At 43.0% G+C, this 21878-nt stretch overlaps 1 protein-coding gene across 1 annotated transcript in view; it reads left to right on the top strand.

The window, feature by feature from the left end:
• LOC128708871 (G protein-coupled receptor kinase 1) overlaps window positions 1–21878 on the top strand; it is a 93531-nt gene that overhangs the window by 69566 nt on the left and 2087 nt on the right. Inside the window, exons 4-8 of the mRNA XM_053803851.1 lie at window positions 7025–7126; window positions 7250–7438; window positions 17685–17876; window positions 19039–19194; window positions 21518–21844. Of these exons, the coding sequence (XP_053659826.1) occupies window positions 7025–7126; window positions 7250–7438; window positions 17685–17876; window positions 19039–19194; window positions 21518–21844 (966 nt within the window). The remainder of the gene's footprint in view (window positions 1–7024; window positions 7127–7249; window positions 7439–17684; window positions 17877–19038; window positions 19195–21517; window positions 21845–21878) is intronic.

The following is a 21878-nucleotide window of genomic DNA, read 5'->3' as shown; positions in this document are numbered from 1 at the left end:
TTGACTTGCTTATTTTATTTATCTGTTTGTATCCGTAAGTTGGTTCGGAAAGGAGCGAGACTTCTTGGAAAGCACAGTAATAAGCTACAAATAATGAACCAATCATGTTCGTCTTGCTTTTTTATTGGCAAAACACATGATAATGAAACATTGAGTGAGTGAAGATAAAACGGGAGTTTGTTATTTCCAACAATTGCTACAAAGGTAAAATTCATTTTAATCAGCTTTTCATTCTAACACTCCACAACAAAAAAAACCCAAAGAAAACAAACAAACAAATACTACAAAGTTTGCTAGCAAAAAAAGTTTCAACTTTCCCTCGTGCTGGGGAAAATTAATTTTCGCTCAGAAACGTTTGCAAAAGAAAACATAAATTCCGCATTCATCTCCCGCGGCACTGGTTCGCATATCGACAAACAAATTCCCACTAACAGACATTACCGCATGCGTGCGTGTGTGTGTGTGCGCGCCCCCGCGGTTTGGCCGCGTTCCCGTCGTCGGGTGGATAAATCGTCGAACCGTTTGTTTGTGGCTGGCTGGATGATAAAACACTGCCAACAGTTGGCGCGTTGAGATGAATTTCAACCCTGGCCCTGGTGTGTTGGTAGGCGATGCTCCGGTTCGGTCTGATGCTCTGGTGCTGAAAGATTGCAAATTTAGTACGATCGAATAGTCCGGGGCGAGGTTACGCGCCCGGGCACGGATGGAAGGAACGAGCGAATGTTCTAAAAATAGCACTATAACTCCGGTGAATCCGGTGATAGAAATTCCGTGCAGACGGGGAAATTCATTCGTGCCTTGGTACACCGAAAACAGATCAAGCGATACAGTACGTTACGAGATTTTGGTAGCACTTGTGCGGTACAGTTACTAACACATAACGTAGGAAAAGGCACATTATCCTTCTTAAAGCATTAGTGAGGAAACGGTATGTGACAAATACGGGTTACTTTATTAATATTTTGCTTAATAACATATTTCTCACACGAACATCGCACTATTTCGGTCCATTTCTGTTGACTGGAAACGTTTCCACCGTTGTGGGGATGTATAAAAAAACGTTCTCCGCTAGATTCAGGTGCTGCCATTGCGCGCAAAGATTCCAACGGTTGGAATGAAATGATCGGCCCTTTTGTTCCAAACTGACAAACAGAGTAGCGCAAACTAAAGTAAGCTTTCAAAAGGGATTAAAGTATGATGGAAGTTTCCTCCATGGTTTGAGCCAGGATGTGGAGAAATTCAAAGCATACGGAAAACGGACAAGCCGTTTCCTTCATTCAATGCGAAGTTTATAGAAATAGTTTATAGCGGGGAAAATATCGATTCTGCCGCAGAATGTTGCGAAGAGCTGCAGGTTAGAAAAAGCTTATGCGTATGTTACCAAAGACTTCATATTTTGATTTTGTCCCAAATAAAAAAAAAAAAATTTCGCCAACGTGAATTACAGCTTCAAAAGTGATTGTTTGCCAACATGATACTGATCCTCACCTACGCTCTTCACATCAAAAGCGTTGGGACAGGAAAAAAGTTATCCAACAATTCGTTCAACCGTTCCGTGCAAAAACTCTGCACAAGTGCGCCCCTTCAACGTGGTTGCTATCGAACAGGTTTTCGCTCTCCGGTATCCTTTTCTACACTGTTTTTTTTTTTCTTTGTACGACCAGCAAAACCTACAACACTTCACCGGAGCCAGCCCATTCATGTTGTCCCCTTTTTTCTTTTGGTTGGCTTCAACCCAAAATGTCTGGTTGTGGGTGGAGTGGCCCGGATAAATCAAACTACGATCAGCGGTGAAATAAAATCTCCCTAAACAACGGGCAGCTTTCGGACAAGTTTCTCCATTCGCTGAAGCTAAATCGCACGTCAGAAGTGGTGCGTTTGGCGAAAAAAAAGGAAGTGGGAGCAAAATAAAGCGAAATAGCGAAGCTTCTTTCGTTGCGTTCGTATTGATAAGATGTATGGTATTGTTGATCGATTGGAGAAAGGATGAAAAAAAAAACACCACGCCAAAAAGGGATAAGCCATCGTTCAACAGATTTTCCACCCGGGAAAAGTCCATCCCACTTATGCCGTTCTTTGTTGCATGTTTTATTACGCGCAATTTGCAAGTTTGTCTCGAAAATCAAATAAAATCGGGTGCCTAACATTGCTTTTCGGTGTGCTCTGCTGCAAGGTACCGCCGAATCATTCCGTTCCGAACAAAAAAGGGATATGGATGAAAGAAAAAACAACTAAAATGAACACATTTCACTGCATCGTATGATACTTTTCTCCGTTTTATAATCCCTTTTCATATCGTATGAAAGGATGAGCATATTATGGAAACCTTCGCAAACCGATGGAAGAGCAGAAATACAAACATTAAGCACACAATGGTTACCGGCCACATTTTCGTCCCTTAATGTCGGAGAGAAGGGCTGGCGCATTTCATGCCTTTCGGGGCATGGATTGTGTTCACATTTCGTCGACGTGCCCCGGTGTGTCCACCAAACCCCCAATTCCCAAAACGTACTATTGGATTAGATGGTCTCGATCAAACACACGACACTGCAAACGAGTTGGAGCAAATACCCAATACCCGTTGGGCAGTTTTCGCTAAAAAGGACAGGGCTTGAAAAAAAAAATACATCCTTCCCCCTTGGGATCGATGCTGCAGAAAATGTTTCGCCCGTGTGTGAGATTTTGACTGTTTGTTTATTAAATTTGCCATAAAAAGAAAAGGGAGCTTTCGGGAATGTGATGCTGTGAAGTTACGGAGAGTACGGAGATTACGTCCATCTCGTAGTATCACATTCCAATTCCTATCTGGCTATGATACGATCAGTATTCGATTGCTATAGTAAACCTGAAAAGGTAAGCAATAGAAAATAATGGTTTTCTTTCTCAAAACTTCCTTTCCTAAAAAAACTGATGATCGCGATTACTTAAACCAATAACTTAACGATGTAACGAAAAATAATATTCTGAATGCTTCAAGCTTACATCTAGTGTTGCGTTAATCTGATCCAGATTCATGTACCTAAAACAAATTTTAAACTAAACGCACGACTTTCAATCTCTGTTACGACTGTTCATGAATATCTGAAGGATTTTAGAGGAATCTTCAAGGAATTGTAGCAACAATTCAAGATTTTCGTCATTTTTAATGCCACTCTGGAATGAACTATATTAGATGCATCATTAGATAGATATCCTTGAACTATATTGGGCAAATCCTTGAATACGAAAAAGAAATGATAATTTCTTCTTGAGACTAATTAATATTTGGATATTAAGATCTTAAGAAATATATATTGATTACAGATATTTTTGATGTTTCGTGAACCCTCTGGATCCTCTGGAGATTCATATGACTAACTCTTCTCGAGAGATTCATTAAGCACACCGCTAGTTCCATTCCAGCACCAACAGCAATAAGCAAATCCCACATAGGAACTCTATGAACCATTAACTCCCTTACGGTCGGAAGAGAATTGAACTCCTTCCTTACTTTTTTAACCAACTCGGCTATTTACTCCCAACCGAACCGATGCCACTCATTCACACCGTTCCTTCTGTTAGAATACAAAGGAAAACTCATTTTCAATACCCACAGGATTTTGCGCAGGTTGGTTGCGCAGGCAAAAAAAAAAAATCTTTCAACTGAAGTAAAGGGAAAAAGGGTCGCCGAATCGAAACGCGAACCGTACTAAAATCGGATAGACGTTGTTAAACCATTGCCTTGCCTTGGCAATGACGATTAGGTCGGACGGCATTGGAACGGGCAATAATAATGTTGTGCGGCACCGAATGGAAGGTGCTGGCCGTTGAATAGATTTGAATTGAAATGACGTTCGCTTGCTGCACGGATGCTCGCTGTTCCGCGCTGTTCGGGAGGGTTTTTGATTAGTTTTCCGGATGGTTATTTCCGAGATATGGTTCCGATGGTTTCATTTGATCATCAGTGCTCAGTGCCTCACAGTGCCGGGGGCCATAATTTCGAAACCCCGTTCTGGTGGCCGGACTTAGCGTTGGTCGTCATTTCGGTTTGGAAATTGAACCGGGAAGGACCTTGCGATCGGGATTGGTAGTGAAATAATGATTTACAGCCAGGTTTTATTGGCGTTCGACTGATTGCAGGAAGTTGTTGCGAAGATTATGTACTGACCGGCCGTCTGTTCAATCGGAACGGTTTAGCAATCTTTATAGCTTGTGGTTTTTGAAAGGGTTGCTGTAAGGGTTAATTGTAATGATTTATCATTATTTTAAAATCATGCTACAAAACATGGGCAAAGTTTGGATGGTGCGATCCAACAACGAATCGAGATTTAATCGTTGCAATTAAATTGTATATTTTAACTGCGTCCAGGCCAACCGTCTAAGCTCTGGCTCCTACTTATCCACACAAACAAATGCCATCGCATGACAAGACAACATCCAGTGCACCTTTTGCAAACAGTTGCAAACCAATCCGCACGTCCCGCTGCGCACAAATCGCACTCGGCATTCCAATTTCGCGGTGCCTAATGTGTGCGTGCGCTACGACTGGTTAGACTTCTGACCGTATTTGCCCCCGGCTCAAGCAAATAAACAAACAAACAAATCTCATTCAAACATCCCGTGGTACGGCTTCAAACCGCCACTGCACAGGGTTAATTGAACGTTCGCAGACGGAGACAACAGTGGCAATGGGGGGGGGGGGGTATGATTTTTATTCCTTCTTCACCCCCACTCTGTCTACTCTTGCATACACTCACACACACACTTTCCCATTTTTCCGACTTGTAATGAATGAAATTTCACACGCGCAAACGATAAATGTGTGTAAGCTAACGAGCTAGAAAATGGCCACTTTTAGGGTTTTGTGTAGGCGTGTGTGTGTGTGTGTGTTTATGCAAGATACATGCGCACACAATGTTGAAGCACAATTGGATTAGGAGTGAGCTTAAGAGAATTAACAATTAAGCGCTGAAATTTCAATGGAAAGCTGTCACTTTGTTTTGTTCTGTACGCGTAAAAACAAGAAATTTCACTGAAAAAAAAAATGTTTAAATGAAATTTTATTTTGTCTTACTGTTTGGTCCTTCCGGTGTGATTTTTTTCCCCTCACCGTGATGGTTGGGCCTACCTCTGTTCACAGCGAACGACCAAAGGGAATTGGTAAACACAATTAAAAGAAGTTAAAAACATTCTTTCTTATCGCACCTTCGGGGTGGGGCAAATGTGCGCGCCCGTGCCAGTGTGTGTGTGTGCGTTCTATCCAGCACACAAGATAAAGCAAACCAGCAACCCCTGGTTCGTGGCCTCTAAAAATGGATGTTGCACCCGGTGAAAGCAGCGCCATGTTTGTAGGCAAATTGTTCCGCACACATCCTGTCATGAACACACCATCACACGCCCCCGGGGAGTAAAGTAAAGTTGTAAACAGTCAACTCTTGATAGGTAGTGGAATGAAATGGCAAGAAAGGGTGAAGTTGTTGTTATTTTTGGATTAAGTTAAATAATTTTACTACAGCTCCTTCTAAAATGATCTTTTATATTACTTACATTTTGCATAACTTTCGACGCAAGTTATTTAAAGAATGTTTTATTTTATTTTACTCTTTACACATTAACCTTTGTTAACTCACACACTAAGATCCACAGGCCGAATGTTGCTAATGAAAAATGGCTGTTTGATTTGATCCTTTGTTCTCCAAGGGTTGCAACCACTCGACAGTAAATACAACATCATGAGCAGGGTTGCTTTCTTGTGGTAGTTAAACAATAATCTCTCGGCTTGCTTGCCACGGACCCATTACAGTTTCAATCTAAGTGGTTTTGTGGTGTAGATACAAAGTTGGGGTCAGCTTCTGCGAAAAATAAACATAATGCGATGGTGTAGATGGTATAGATACGGTGACCTATACTACAAAAAAGACATATTATCACTAGAAACAAACCGTGCGAGATGGTTGGGATTTAGAAATTACGTAGTGCAATAAGTTTACCCTTTTTTTACAAGCGAGAAGCTGTTTTTTCTTTTTTCGTGAGCAATACAAAAATAAAAAGATTCTGCATGTTGTACATTAACTTGCTGATTTTGGTTGTGTTCAAAAAAGATGGTGACGTAGAAGAGCTTTAAGTAAACGACGAGCCAAGTTGTTTGTCAAATGTATTGAAACATGATTTGTTTGAACCCTTCTAGAATAGCACGTTGTTAAACACAAACTGAAACAGGGGTCCTACTTTTTCGTCCATTTATTGTTCAATTCACAGGATTCGGAAGAAATTAGATTTAAAATGTGCAGTATTGAAAACATGGACCAAAATTCGATTCCTCAAGGGTTATTGTGGAACGAAAGGTTTAGATCTTAATCATTAATGGCAGTCAATTCGATTTTATTTATATTTCTCTAGATCGAAGTATTAAAACTTGTAAAATTATGTTTCCATTCAGTCATCTATTATTTACTGTGCTATAATTTTTGAAAAGTGAAATTTATAATGATTTTTGCCATAATCTAAAATTTCTTCTACAAATTCTTACACGCAATAGGAAAAATCCAGATAGTGCTATACATTTGACAGCCACTGTAGGTTTGTGTTACCGGTAAATCTAGCTGATTTTGAATATTTCGTCAAAAACCCCACGCTGTTATTGAGAAGGTTGCACGAGCAAATGAATGGAAATCACGTAAAAAGCACCCATGCCGGTTTTATGTATTTACAAACATGCTAAACTAAACAGTCCGACATGAACTCTAGTTGAGTTTCGATGCCGACAAAAAAAAAGCAGATTGAGCAGTGAAAGGCAGAGAGAAAGAGCTCAGGAGTGCTGAGTTATTTACACTAGCTTCAACCTAAGAAACCGATACACACACTGACTGATTCTTTCTAATGTGTTTCATGTTTGAGGATATAAAATTAAAAGTTGCCCAAAATAGAATGGAGCTTATTTCGTGCTGTCGTTTGGTCAGAAGTTTGCTTTCAATGTATTCACACAATTTTCGTTGTATTTAAATCATTTAATTAAAGTCGACCCCTCTTTGATGTGTAATTTCAGATCAAAGCCTACGAAAAGACAGAGTGCCATGACGAGAGGCGGAAACAGGCGCGAGATATCTACGACAATTACATCATGAAGGAAATGCTGTCGCACACACACGTAAGTGAGCGGATCACATAAAAACCCACCATCAATAGATCTAATTATTTGAACGATAATAGTTCCTCCTGTTCTTCGCTGTTTTGATGCTAACGGTAATCACTTGCTCGTCTATCTTGGCAGGAATATTCCAAGGAAGCGGTCGCGCACGTCCAGAAGTATCTGATGAAAAATGAGGTGCCAGTGAACCTGTTCGAGCCGTACATCGAGGAAATATTTCACCATCTGCGGGGCGAACCGTTTCGAAAGTTCCTCGAAAGCGACAAGTACACCCGCTTCTGCCAGTGGAAAAACCTGGAGCTCAACATACAGGTATGGAACTGTTTGCAAGCAGGCCAGACGGCTTTGCACGGCAGAGCCGCGCGCACTGTAACGCGATGTGCACCGCGCGGGAAATGGAGTGGAAATTTGATAATTCACCTCGTTGATCCATCCATTTCCCAGGCTGCTCGCTCCGTACGCGCAGCCCCGCCGGCGATTCCGTTCTCAAACTCGGAATGCAACGCTAGAATGTTTCGCAGCAGCTGGAAACGGATGGTGGATTAAGCTATTTTTAGGCGGCCGCTTTCGTGTCCCACCGGGCGTCAGCCGGGCGGGGATGAGATTTATTTGGAAAGGGGGCGAGATGGTATTGTGTGCCAAGTAAATGGATCCCTGAGCTGACCAACGTCGGTGATGGTGGTGACGGTGTCCAGCTGGTTCTATTTTTGGCTCCACACGGGCTCTTATGCCGGAGGTCCTTTGGCCATATGCTTGCCAGGCGAAAGTTACATTCGGAACGCTACAGCTCCCTGCTAGCCTACCGCTTCCGTTTCGTCACGTTCGTTTGGTTTTGTTGCGTATCCTCGAACAGGACGACACAGTGCAGGTGTACCATGTTCAAGTGGTGTTATTCAACCATTCAACGAAAGAGTCCACTTTAGTCCCGGAAATTCCAGGAATTTTCCTGATCGATTGGATTTATTATTATCCAACTCGCTTCCACGATAATATTAATCGTAAAAAAAGGACGCGTGGTTATCATTTTCTCCATTGAAATGCGATGTGTCTTCAAACATTAATGCAGTTCAAACATTAAAGTCACTGTTGGCCACGCTCTTAAAGTTATCCCAGTCGAACTGATCACATGGAAATAGCAATACACAAAAAAACATCAATTTTGCGACGAATGTGAGTAGTGCAAAAAGGGTGACAATAAAATATTACCTCCCACAATCCACTTAGCACCGCACGAAAGGTGTTAGCTGCCCCGGCCACACGTCAGCCTTCGTGCCCGTTCCAACATCTAGTAGCATAAATTGGGACTTGCTTTGGTGGCCCTTGGGGCTAGAGTGAAGCCCTTTTATCCGTTTTGCGCGGGATGAAAAAAAAAATGCTTGCTGACTGGTATTTCCCACCAGTCAGCAGAATATTCGAATCCCCGAGGCTTGTGCTTAGCGTCGCGAAAGGAAGGTTTTTTTACGAGCGACCGGGCGCCTCCATTGGATACGATCGATCTTTCGGTTTTATCCTTTCGCCGTGCGTGGCCGTAGCTGCCAGACATTGCTCGGTTAGTCTCTTAAATTCGCCCGCCAGCTTAGACTGATAGTGGAGAAATCTGATTAGAATATCGCTACCGGAGGTTTGTGTGTGCCGGTAGCCGACGCTGACGTGGCGACTGCTGACTGTCCCGAGATAAGCTTTATCACCGGGAGGAATAAAATATTCTTTTTCTCGCACATTCTACGGCACTCGCGCTGTACGTGCGGAGGTCGTACACGTTTCACGAAGAACGGGGATGAAAGTACAAACGGATGGTTTCTTGTAATTTTTGCATTCAGATCAGCTTTCAAACGGAAAATATCACTTTGAATATCACGCCGGGCCGGTATGTGTGATGGGGATTGTTTTCTTTTTTCCCCAGTATGGTTGATGGTGATAACCTACGCTCGTTACAAGACCCGTCGCGTGTGGTAGCACGGTTTATCATACTTCTACCCCGTTTGCTAAGCATTGAATCGGAATTCTAAATTCCCCATCGGTGACAGCTTGTTGGAAAGCTTCGTAACAAATCCTCGCCCACTAGCGAAGGCATCTGTTTGCCACTCACCACCATTGGAGGGTATGTTTTTCCCTCATGTCACACATTCACACCAAAGCAGCGTTACATTCATGTAGATATGCCGGCCTGATCTCGATTCGTTCATGCGACGCCCGGAAGGTAAATGAGCCAGTAAGTAGCACCCTGTTGATGGGTACTTTGTACGATTCTATGCCTCTGCCCGGGCCGGAGGGTGTTGACAAACTTTTCTCGAACATGAGATTACTCCACGTTGGCCGGAGGCGTAATGTAATGCAAAAAAATAAATGAAACAAGTCGACAACACATTGCCTTGAACGCGCCCGGAAGAGGAAAGCTGTACTCGGCGTGTGGAAAGTAGCAGAATGTCATTAACTTGTCTGGTTTGCTGCTTTACTGCTGTCGGGCAAGTCTTTAGGATACGGTTCTTATCTTCTGCTTTGATCATGTACCAACGTTCCCGCCATATCCGGGCTGTGTGGCGTGCAACGGAGAAGCTTAATCGTTCATGTAACGCCAGCTTCTAGAACTAATGTGCACATGCTGGGGCCTGATCTCGCTTCCCGTTTGTTTTTGTGTTCTCAAAAGTAAGGAAATTATTTAACTCTACTATGGATTTTTTCTTTTCGGTAGCAAATTTGACGATTGAATTATATTGTCCGTCCGTTTCTTATAAATACTTTTGTGTAATTTTATTCATACAAACAAATTTACCTCAAACAACAACAAAAATGCTTGTTAAATGCTTCAAAATGCTTCTTTATCGGCTCTTTAATGCAAAAAAATGCTTCTTTATTCGCACAACAATCTCAAGAGGTGTAGAGATCTGCCTTTTCTGGATTCTTTTGACTTTATTTACTCGTAGAGTATTTGTCTCGATGGGATTTTAAACCGGTCTTGCCTTGTGAAGAACGGCGCCACTACCAATACACTACCGGACCGGCCCATACTTGTCCATTAGACAGTGTTTACTAAAAAAACAATACCCAACAATCTGCTCTGCTTCTCGTTTAATTGATTGTTTCAACTTGTTGATTGCTTCTTTGGTTCGGTATGCTGCTGTAAAGTAATTCAATAATACGTTCATACCTTACCTTCATTACCACTAATGCTTTGTCGCATAGTTTTGTTATTGTGTTGCATAACAACTTTATCCTGCTGCAATTTAACTAATCACATTTCATTTCTCCACTGCGAAGCTTTCGCCCATGCAGTACTTACATCCCACGCTCACTGCCTTCCGCTGCACTTCCTACTGCTGCAACTCACCTTAAACTCTGCCCAAACTAACCAAACGACCAATCAAACCCACTCAATGGCCTCCCACTCCAGAAATGGCACGAGTGTAAAAGCTTTGCCTGTAAAAGTTTTTCGGGATGCGGAATAGAGTTTTCTGCTCCTATAGTTGACTTTTTTTTGGGTATTTATTAGAACGATACAGAGGAGTGGGCACACTACCGTGTTTAGCGTATGTTGTTCGAACGGCGATACTAACCTTAGCTGGAAACAACCTACGATGGGCTCTTCTCCACCTATTAGGGGTCGTATTTTCATTACACATTTTCTTCTGCACGCCGGTGTAGGTGTGTGTATGCGATTTTGGGTCAATGCTCGGCCATTCGCTATCTGTCCCACTCTATCGCACTAGTCCTAGGTCTAGGCCATTCTTCCTCCAAGTGTTTGTGTGTGCAAGAGTGGCTTCGCAGCCATTTTACAGATCCTTTACCACGTATGCCTACAGAAACGTAAAGCATCGTTTGTTGAACGGTTCAACGGTGTAGTAAAAAAAAAACTAAATAAAAATGTTGCCCAAGTAACAAAACAAAATAAGAGCTTGCCCGCTTTTCGGTAACGTAAAAGCGCCACACTATCCACCAAAGAACCTCCGCAGGGACCAGTTTCGAGTTGAAACTCGACTGATTAGATTAGTTTTTATGAGGTTTTATGCTTTGATAGGTGAAACTTTTGCCCGCAATATCGACGGTTTTGTACCGGGGCGGAAGGAAAATAATAAAAGAATAAAGATAAACGGTCCGGCGTCCTTCCGGGCAAGCTTCGTTTAGTGTTTTCCCGGTGGTTGGGATGAGATGTTTCAGCACGGGATGGGTTGTTTCGGAGAAGCGCAAAGGAAGTAGCGTGCGTTATCGTGTGCTGTTGGTTGAATATTTAACGTAACGGTTATATCGACGCGGTTGTACGATTGTATATTTGTATCGCCACGGTCGATGTACTGTATGTACCAGGTGGACGTAAATATATCATAAGCAGTTTTAAATCTCTGTGACCAGCGCAGTGTTAGGAGATGGGTGAATGGCTACATTAAATGTTATGCACGGTGAGAAATGTCAGCTGGTTTGGAACGTGAATAGAAGGTTTAATATCACGATCATCCATCGTTCCAAGAATAGCGAGCGACGTACCTAAGGGTGCCTTATCACGATGATATAAAAGGTTTGTAATATGTGCATTTGTTCAGGTATTTGTTAAATGTTTTTCTACTCAAATATAAGGTAATGAGGTGTATAATTAACTTATAATCCACGTTCTTTGAAAAACTCGATATTTGATCAGTTGTTTTTCATTCAAGTTAAATAAGAAATGAAATAAACTGTGATTATTCGAAATCATCAACGAACAAACGAACATTAGCAAAAAATAACGGCCAGAGATCCAATGTTCAATACACTTCCTGATGACTCTTAAACGTCATTTTCTAGAAGAAACACAATGCTTGCCAACGCAACATCCCTGAGGATGCAACATCCTATACTTCCAACACCTTCAGAATGCCATCGGTTGGTTCAGGGTTTGTTTTATCTTCTGCTGAAGAACCTTTTTTGTCGCACGACAAGGACCGGTGGAAAGTTCCATCCACAGCAATCTTCCGTACGCAGGACTGATTATCCGGCTATGGGTAAATACAGTCCAAAATTGTCAGAAATGGCAGGACCTCTTAAGATTGTTGTACCGGTGCCGCTAGATCGCCATTGGGCAGCCCGTTAAGAATGTTATCGAGCAGCCCGTTAAGGATGTTATCGGGTAGCCCGTTAAGGATGTTATCGGGCAGCCCGTTAAGGATGTTATCGGGCAGCCCGTTAAGGATGTTATCGGGCAGCCCGTTAAGGATGTTATCGGGCAGCCCGTTAAGGATGTTATCGGACAGCCCGTTAAGGATGTTATCGGGCAGCCCGTTAAGGATGTTATCGGGCAGCCCGTTAAGGATGTTATCGGGCAGCCCGTTAAGGATGTTATCGGGCAGCCATACAACCTTATGTGGTTATTATACTCCACATATTTGACATTGGGGTACATGTTTGATAATTGCTTCTGTCATTATAAATGCGTAAAATGGACTTAAAAATCCAAATGGCATCCTATGGTTACATATTACTTTATATGGGCATTAATTTTACTCTTACGTATGCTCAGCACTTAAAACATCATCCAGAAGAATCCTCACTTGCTGATGGTTCTTCCCAACATCATTTAAACAGACAGTTAAATGACTCAAAGATCGAACCAATTTTGCCGCGTTCGGACACCGATCTGGCGCAGCCAGCGACAGCGGACCCCGGCTTTCGTTACTCAACCGAAACGCACCCGTCACCACATGTGGCCTGCGGCGTGTCGATGTTAAACAGTGAGCTTTCGTTATCGTACCACCAGAAGGCAGACGCGTTTTACCCATTTTCACCAATAATGGAGCAACCGGCAACGTTCACCGCACACAGACAGACAGACCACACTGCAAGAGATCCGGTGAAGCTTTTAGCGGGTGTTGGGGTGGGGGTGTCGGGTGGGGCCGGGAGAGAAGGGGAACCGAAAGTGAAGCTTAACCGGATGAGTGATTTCATTTTTTCGCTCCACCGATGAGGAATGAAATGACTTGATTTCATTCCACCATTTTCTTTCGACTTTCACCAGTTGGGAGGGGTTTTCGCTTTCCTTCCTTTTCGCGCCCGTGCCATCATAGATAACATTCTTAGGCACTTTGGTTGGCTTTAGAAATGAGCTGCTGACTCGGCGGGGTAACGCACCACGACCGGTACAGAAGAAAATCGCAGTGAAATGTGTTGATCCTTCCAATCCTCCAATACACCAACACGCGCACACATGCGCCAGCGCTATCGCGTACGATCAGGGCAGAAGAAAGACACACAGCAGGACCAACTGACGAAAAAAAGCAAAAAAACAAACAAATGGACCAGATACGCGTCCACTTATACGCCAAACGACCGGTTTCGCTAGCGAGCAGGATCCGTTTCATGCGATAACTCATACACGCTTAAAGTCGTAAAAAATAACGATAATGACAGCTACGTGATATTTATTCAGCACCAGCGCGGCGTCGGTTGGCGAAGATTGTCCCACTTCCCGACGGTTCCGCAGAACCGTAGCGTGCGAGCGGTGATCCCTTTTTTCCGACATCGTTCAAGATGATATAGTAATGTGTGTGCGTTGGTGATGGTGGTTATACGGACACAAACGAACGCGCCGCGATGTGCGTTCGAAGGCGCAGTAATAAATAATTGCTTCTGGGGGTAATTAGTGAATCGAGGCGAGTGGATTCTTCATCCCCATTTTTACTTGCTCCGTATGGGTATGTGTTTGTGCGGCTGAGCCAGTGTGAGCCAGTGTGGGTAGGATAATTTTGACGCTTGCAACCAAAAAAAGAAGAAGGACCGTTAGCCGTGCCGTGGTGGGGGTGGTTCGGTTACCAAATTGGAATTCTTCCTGAAGGCTGAATTCGTTTGAAGTGGTACTCAACACGAGTTCCCGTCTATTGTGCGGTTGAGTGCGCGAGTGGAACTGAAGCGTGTCGCAAAATTCAATCATCCAATCGCACAATTTAAACGGCGGTAGGAAAAACCGATCGCACGTTACCCACTTTGGTGATGGATGGCGAAATTGACGTTTTGTCAAAAGTGCCCAAAATTGAGCCACTACAAACATAAGCAGCACTCACCAGTGCCGTGGCCAATCGGCCATTTTCGCGCCACTGATTTTACAGCAACGATTCGAGATAGTTTTCTTTGTCTTGTTAATTTAAATTCCCTTTCGTCGGTTTCGAGTTGCACAATATCTGGACATTTTATATGTTTCCATCAGTTCCCAATAAGCTCGCTCGTTTCGATCAGATCGGAAGCCGGGCATGGCTTCCGGCTTTTACCGTCGAAGCTCTGCGACTTTTTCTTCGCCTGCGTTCGGGTTCCAACGTCCAACCAACAATGGTGCGATCTTTATTTTTTGTGCCCATCTTTATTTCCCTTTTGCGTGTGGACGCAGCTTCCAGCCGGTTAAAGGGCAGCATCGTCCCACACATACATCGGACGACAGCGGAACACGCTGCTGGTGTGCGGCAGGACAAATCTCCGGCAAATTGAAATCGAGGAATTCAATTAGCGAGTGTTCGTGATCTATATTTCCTGTACCGGGCTCACACCCCTGTCACTGCATGCATTCCGCCGCTGGTTTCATCATTTTTGTGCGCACTGCGCTTGACAGTTGGTGGTGTCGGAAATAAAATCCAAACTCCCCCCTCTTCGTGTGCGAAACGTGTGCTGGTGACAGATCCGATTTTTTTTGTTGCTGTAGATTTTCATTTTCCTTCGTGCTCGAGCCAATCTTGTAGCCCGGGACTGACGGCGGTAGCTAAAAGATTTCGATATCGCTTTAAACCAATTTAATTAAGCCTCTCTTTCGTGAGTTGATTTGGGGAAACAGCGGTCATAAAGCTGTCAAAAAGAAAAGGATCGAGTTTCGCAACGGAGAAGATAACTTTTGATAGTTAACTTTATTTTTAAAGATATCAATTTTCAATGAAGAAAAGCAGAAAATTTTAAATTACACTAAATTAGAATCTAGTTTAGCATAAGAAAGAATGATGTTAGTAGATGTTAGCATTTCGTCCAACTTTTTGGTGACCTTGACGATTGATGAATCTTTAGTTGTGGTCTACAAATTATTGGAAAAGATCCTCCGTTCGAGGATTGTCCAAAAGAGCTCTGTTGGCTGTATCTGAGTATCATTGGGATAGTCTACGATTAAACTTGTATCTTGATCAAACGATCTTTATCAGTGATATCTTGGCATAAACGGATCGTGTCTGCCTGAAAAACCACAGCTTCTTTCTTACAACTCACCTTGAAGTAGACAGCAACCAGCAATAGGAAGATATTTTGTGACACTCGAATCTCCGTAATTGCTGAAACCAACAATACCTCATTGTAACTGATCGTGAAACGTTGGAGAATCTCCTTCGTGAGGAGTTGTTACGCTCCTTGGTACAGGACGTAAAATACCCATCCACTTTCAAGTGCATCTCGTGATCCATGACGATAACTACTTTTTTGGAATGGGAACTGTTTTACAATATCAACCTGAAAACCTATATTTCTCCTGTCTGGATAATTCTTCAAAATTCTGCAACTCCTATAAAATTAAGAAGATCACATTACCCTTAAACTCCTCCTTAAGCTTTACTTTAAGATCATGTCTGCAGCCAGGAGGATGGAGCTAGTGCTCTGTTGTATGCCGTTGTCTTTCCCTAAAAGTGAGAGAATATTGTAAATACCTGAAGTTGTATATCTGAAGGACTTACTTATCCGGCTCTACAACCGCTTTGCAATCTTGGCCTGCTGCAGGAGTCCTCTAAAGCTCTCACGGTCGAGCAACAATCCTTCTGAGCCTCTTTCTCTCGAACACGGCGACGTCTCAGAGGCTCAGCATTAATGTTATTGTCAATGCTGGCTTTTGACCCAAAATAGGTGAAGTTGTCGACTCGCGGATGGCTCTCTCTACCGTTAGGTTGAAGAGTAGACAAGCTGGCCCATCTCCTTGGGGCAGACCGTTGGTGGTAGCAAAGGGCTCTGAGAGATTTCCATCCACCATCACCTGGCATGTGGCATGAGGCATGTTGATCTGAATCTGAAGGACATTATGAGGTATACATTTCAAAGCTCCGAAAGAAGAGCAGTTCGAATCTTCGAACGTAGTTATTTAATTGTTTTCGTTGGGGATGTTAAAAAATTAACTGATAGCGTTATAAAATGTTATCTATGCTCAAAAAGCACTAACACTAGTGCTAGTGCTAACATTCAACACTAGCAGTAAACGACGGATAGCTGGATGCATCTTTAGTTAGTGGAACTCGCTCGAAATATCGCTAAAGTCCATAAGTTTCTCGTTAATTGTATAAAATGTAGGTTAAACTCCACTCTATCCGGAAGCAACATTGAACCTACACAATTTGTTGGTACGCGAATGGCACGTGTTAGTTAATTAATCGAATTATCTAATCGTAAAAAAATAACCGCACGGAACGTGGCATGCAAACCGCGTCGGGTTTAATGGTGCTGGCACCGCGCTGTACGCGCCACCATTTAAATAGGCGAACGAACGATTTTATCTCGCTCCCGACCATCGATGCACCGTTTGTCGTTCCGCACGCCATCCCGAGGTCCTTAACATTAGCAATAAAAAGCGATCCGTTCTCGTTATCTTGCTATTTTATCGACAAAATCATTGCGTCTTTTTGCTAGTGCCTTTTTTTGTTGTTTTTTGGTTGCCATTTGGCTACTTCTTACCTTGGAGATTTTGTTTTCTTCATCAGTTTTTTTTTCTCTCAGTCTTGAAATCGATAGCGGATTAGAAGGCTGTTTTTCGTGCTGATTGCACACCGGGCACCGGGCAGAGGGTGTGTAATGTGCTTCATTAGGAGTGTTCGATTGGCGACCGTTTGCTAATCCCGCGGGTCCCCGGTACGTGATTTGTAAGCGAAAGAAATTGCGCACCAATAATCAATGCGTAGCGGCGCAACACACCGAAGGTCGGTCCTTGATTGGGGGTATTCCGTTTTTTATCGCCTCTTTTTGGCGTTGCTTTAATGCTGTGGCCAACGTTGATTGATACCGCAGTTGAATGGTGTCATTGATTTAATGCATTGTACTTTCAGTTGTGTCTTCTTGGGTGATATTGGATTAGGATAAAATTTTGCTTGAAAAAAAATTTTTAATATTATAAACTAACATAGAATAATAGTAGATAAAGAAGTTTGAATGACATCTTTTTGAATATTTATTGAAGTTCTATTAAATTCACAGTTCAAAATACGTTTTATTCTATATTTTTACTTATCAATCTATCAAAATACTTAATAAAAAATAATGAAAAAATGTTTTTATACATTTACTTTAAACGTATTGTCAGTCAAGGTAATTTTTCTGACAGTTTACCAATGCCCCATCGCATTGCAACAGACAAACCATAACCCACTTTTACCAATAGCCGGTGTGCTACCGTGAATGACCAGGCGTCTCCATCTCCATAACTTGCTGCAAAAGTTAACCCCGGCGCGGTCCTTTATCTACCGCGTTCGAAACACACACCCACACACCAAGAAAAAAAAAATACAACTCATCTTGTTCCATATTGTTTGCGATTTAATTGTGTCTCTCTCTTACTCTTCTCACCATCTCTCTGTTCTCCTCTCTTCCCCAGCTAACGATGAACGATTTCAGCGTCCATCGGATCATCGGACGGGGCGGTTTCGGCGAAGTGTACGGCTGCCGCAAAGCGGACACAGGGAAAATGTACGCGATGAAGTGCTTGGACAAGAAGCGCATCAAAATGAAGCAGGGCGAAACGTTAGCACTGAACGAACGGACAATGCTGTCACTCGTCAGCACGGGGGTAAGTCGGGGCGTGATGTGTCACAACGGGGTCTCCGGGTGTGATACTACATGCAAATGCAAATTGTACATTTTTGCAACGCACTGTGTGCATGAAGTGTGGAAGTTAACATTTTAATAACCGCATTTCATCGCACACGAACCTTTTATTGGACGGCACTGGAGCACCAAAGTGTGGCGTGCGAGTACACACATTATCCGCTACTGTGTGCGGGGATGCATTGGAACAGTGTCGGACGGTACCATTAAACCGACAACGTTACAGAAACATTTACTCTTCACGTGTGGATTTGCAAGCAGCGGGACACTGGGTCGGCAATTGTGACGGGTTTTTTTTTTGTTTTGCACTGCTCATGGAAAAGTTGTGCAGAACACACTCCGGACATTCGGAAATCGTCCACTTTACTTGCTGCCAAGGACAGGCCAAATCTTCCAAGCTGGAAGAAAAAGTTAACCCAACTGCTGGCGGCCAGTGTGCACGTACGCGAGGACTGGCTCCGAGCGCTTCATTATGCGGATGGAAGAGTCGTTTATAATGGCCTGGTAGAAGATTAAGCAGATGACAGCCACATGTCGGAAGGCAGCGAACGGACGGAAGCAAGCCCAGTTCCGGGCGGAAATGATCATACGGGCGCACTCGAGGTGACGACGTTCCCGAACATTCGTTTTGCGACTGTTTCGTACCTAATGTTCTAGCAAATGGCAAAGCAGCCCTGCGTGGGGTTGAAGGAAACGAAGAAAAGGGGGGGGAAACGAAAGTTTTCCTGAGAGTCCTCACTTGCGTCATTTGACGTCCATCAATTACTTTCGCCTCGGCGTAGCAGTTTGCACACTTAATATGAAAAGTTTTGCACCAGAAACTTTCCCACTAAAACCGTCCTAGACACGGTAGCGAAGTTCTGCATGATCTCTGGCAGCGCCGGAAATGTGAGATACAGTGTGAGAGAGGGCGTAAGAAAAAAGGGTAGGAGGGAAGGAGGGGGAGGGGAGTGCGGGGCGTTGGAAGCCGTTCAACAGCTGTACCAGCTTCCGTTTCGCACGTGTTGGGTAGCGCCCACGTTACTCATGCGTTTGCTCGCTTCCGCTTCTTTCGTTTCCGGTGCCCGTGACGGTCCTGTACGTGAACCCCATCATCATCATCGTCATCAACCTCCTGCTCGCAGGTCGATTGCCCATTCATCGTGTGCATGACGTACGCTTTCCACACACCGGACAAGCTCTGCTTCATCCTGGACCTCATGAACGGCGGTGACCTGCACTACCATCTGTCCCAGCACGGTGTCTTCAACGAATCGGACATGAAGTTCTACGCAGCGGAGGTAAGTGAAACATGCCCCATGCACAAACGACGCGGAAACTTGACTTGTCCCTTCTAGAAGCAGCAGGGAAAGGGGATGCAACATCATATTCAAGCGAAAAAGAGTAGCATTAATCTGTTCTTTGTGGGTTTCGGCCAAACAGGGAGCAAATGGGACGAACTGGGACGAGTTTAATTACGTCGGAACTGTCTCTCCCGTGGATCGTTCGGAAAGTTTTCCCGACCGCACTTCATCCGTGCGCCACGCACTGACCATTAATCCAAACTATCCCACCGGCGTGTGACCGCGTTCGGTGCGCACTACTACCGAACGCATCCCCGGGTTGCCCGTGCGAGTAACAACCGGTAGATGCCATTCGCAGTCTGTTAGATGATGATTAACGAGCATGAGTCGAACGGGCCGTCATTTCGCAGCCGTGACACAACGGTCCCTGATGATGATGGTGCTTTATGGAAGTTTTAACGATCGATTTATTACACCGATGGCTGTGGTGCACGGGAAGAGGTGTGCCCCATAAGTGCACCTCACTATTTTTTGTGTTTTTTGCACCATAAAAAGGGGATTAGAATCCGCTATTAGGGGACATTATTTTAAGGATCGATTTGAGTGATGATTAATGGACTCTGGCTTACATGTTTGCTGAACGAACGGAAGATTTGTTTAAATCTCCTTCTTTAGGAGAAAAAATAAATTCAATTCTGTTTTAAAATTTGTATTATTGAAGTGACAACGTTAAGAATAGAACTACTGAATTTCAACTGTCGGAATAGCCGGAATCATACTGTAGGTCAGTTTTTTTGTATGCGTTTTGACGTTTCCAATCTTATCCGCTGTCAGCTCCCCGTACAAATGGCAAGCCAAGTTAAGTGTAGGAAAAAACGAATTGGAATGTTTTTCTAATGAACGCTTCGGTCAGCAGCTCGTAAAATGTCAAAACTAACCATTTTGCTAGCAGGTCTAAGCCAGGTTAGGTCATGTTTCCCGTATGCTAAAAAATGTAAACAAACAATTGTAAAGAAAACAACGTAAAAAGGATTATTTCAATAATCAGTTTTATATATTGTTTCAATTGAATTGTATAATGTTGGGTAATTCAGATTCATGAATCTGAATTAATCTTTCAACTGAACGAATGAATCGCTATTCCAAAGCTATTCATGCTGCTAATAATATTGCAGTGCTAATTTGATTTGATTTGATTCATCTTTGAGTATTCATGAATTTCTGAGGATTCATGAATCTTTCAGGATTCATGAATAAAGAGTCAGAGTTAGTCGACCCCTGGTATGAATGACTCTTCACAAGAGATTCTTTAAACACAACGATAAAATCGTATTCAAAGTTTATTTCCTAAAATTTGATCGATGTTCCTCAAATTATAGTTCCGTTAAAATTATCCCTGATGTTATTCTTTATGTCAAAATGTCCTTTAAGAATCTGTACAGAAGCCAAGCCAGAAGTATTTTTTGACAGGTTTGTAACGTATAGTATGATCTGCCCCAATATCAGTCCAAGTGATTGGTGAAGATCATATTGACTCATTCGTTCAAATTGGATTATTTATACACACCTTAAAATTATTTAGAGTTTTTTAGTGCAAACACCTTTAAAAGATGTCTATATTCATACAAAAACATTCATACTGAAACTTCCTGTAGATGTTTAGTTCAATTTAATATTCCTTTGAAAGTATCTTGCGCTTTAATAGAATTTTCCACCCACAGACATGCGAAGGAAATAAATTAAATTATACGAACGCCTTCATATCATGCTCCACTTTCCAGCAATTGACTTAAGATGTAACATTCACATAATGTCTTATGAACGGTAGAAAATTCAGCATGCACCTTCCGATTAAACCAATCATTTACAAATTATGTTTGCAGTTTAGAATAATTGAGTTTCAGTTTAATAGAAACGGGGCAATTTCATGGAACACGGTTCTTCTCCCGCTAAGTAATGAAAGGTTTAGCTCATTTACATTTGATTATATTCTGCTGAAAGAAAATTTGCCAAAATGCCAGCACTCTGTAAATATGATGTTATAGTTTCATGTATTTCAATATTGATTCCTTCGAGGAAATGTCTCAAGTTGGCAATATTAACAAACGATCATGGCAATGGAAATGCTTCAATTATTCGATAATGGCCAGAGCTTGGTTTGCATAACTCAAAATAAACGGTTACTGGAAAATTGCGTTCGTAGATATTAAACACCAAATTGTCTTCGTGAGTTTTACATGAAATTGATTGAGATAAGAAAGGAAAATTGAGCAAAGGAATAAATGTGTAATTACGCTTCTAACTCTTTCCTCACCTACAGGTAATTCTTGGACTAGAACACATGCACAAACGGTTCATCGTGTACCGGGACCTGAAGCCGGCCAACATACTGCTGGACGAGAACGGGCACGTGCGCATCTCCGATCTCGGGCTGGCCTGTGATTTTAGCAAAAAGAAACCGCACGCATCGGTCGGCACCCACGGTTATATGGCCCCGGAGGTCCTGTCCAAGGGTACGCCGTACGATTCGAGCGCCGACTGGTTCAGCTTCGGCTGCATGCTATACAAACTGCTCAAGGGCCACTCGCCGTTCCGACAGCACAAAACCAAGGACAAGCACGAGATCGACCGGATGACACTAACGATGGTAGGTTGAAGCATTTACTGTAAATATTGGCCTC

The sequence above is a fragment of the Anopheles marshallii genome, chromosome 2 (assembly GCF_943734725.1).
Source record: "Anopheles marshallii chromosome 2, idAnoMarsDA_429_01, whole genome shotgun sequence".
NCBI classification, from domain to species: Eukaryota; Metazoa; Arthropoda; class Insecta; order Diptera; family Culicidae; genus Anopheles; species Anopheles marshallii.
The sequence above is the reverse complement of the archived record's forward strand: the minus strand, read 5'-3'. Positions and strand labels throughout refer to the sequence as shown.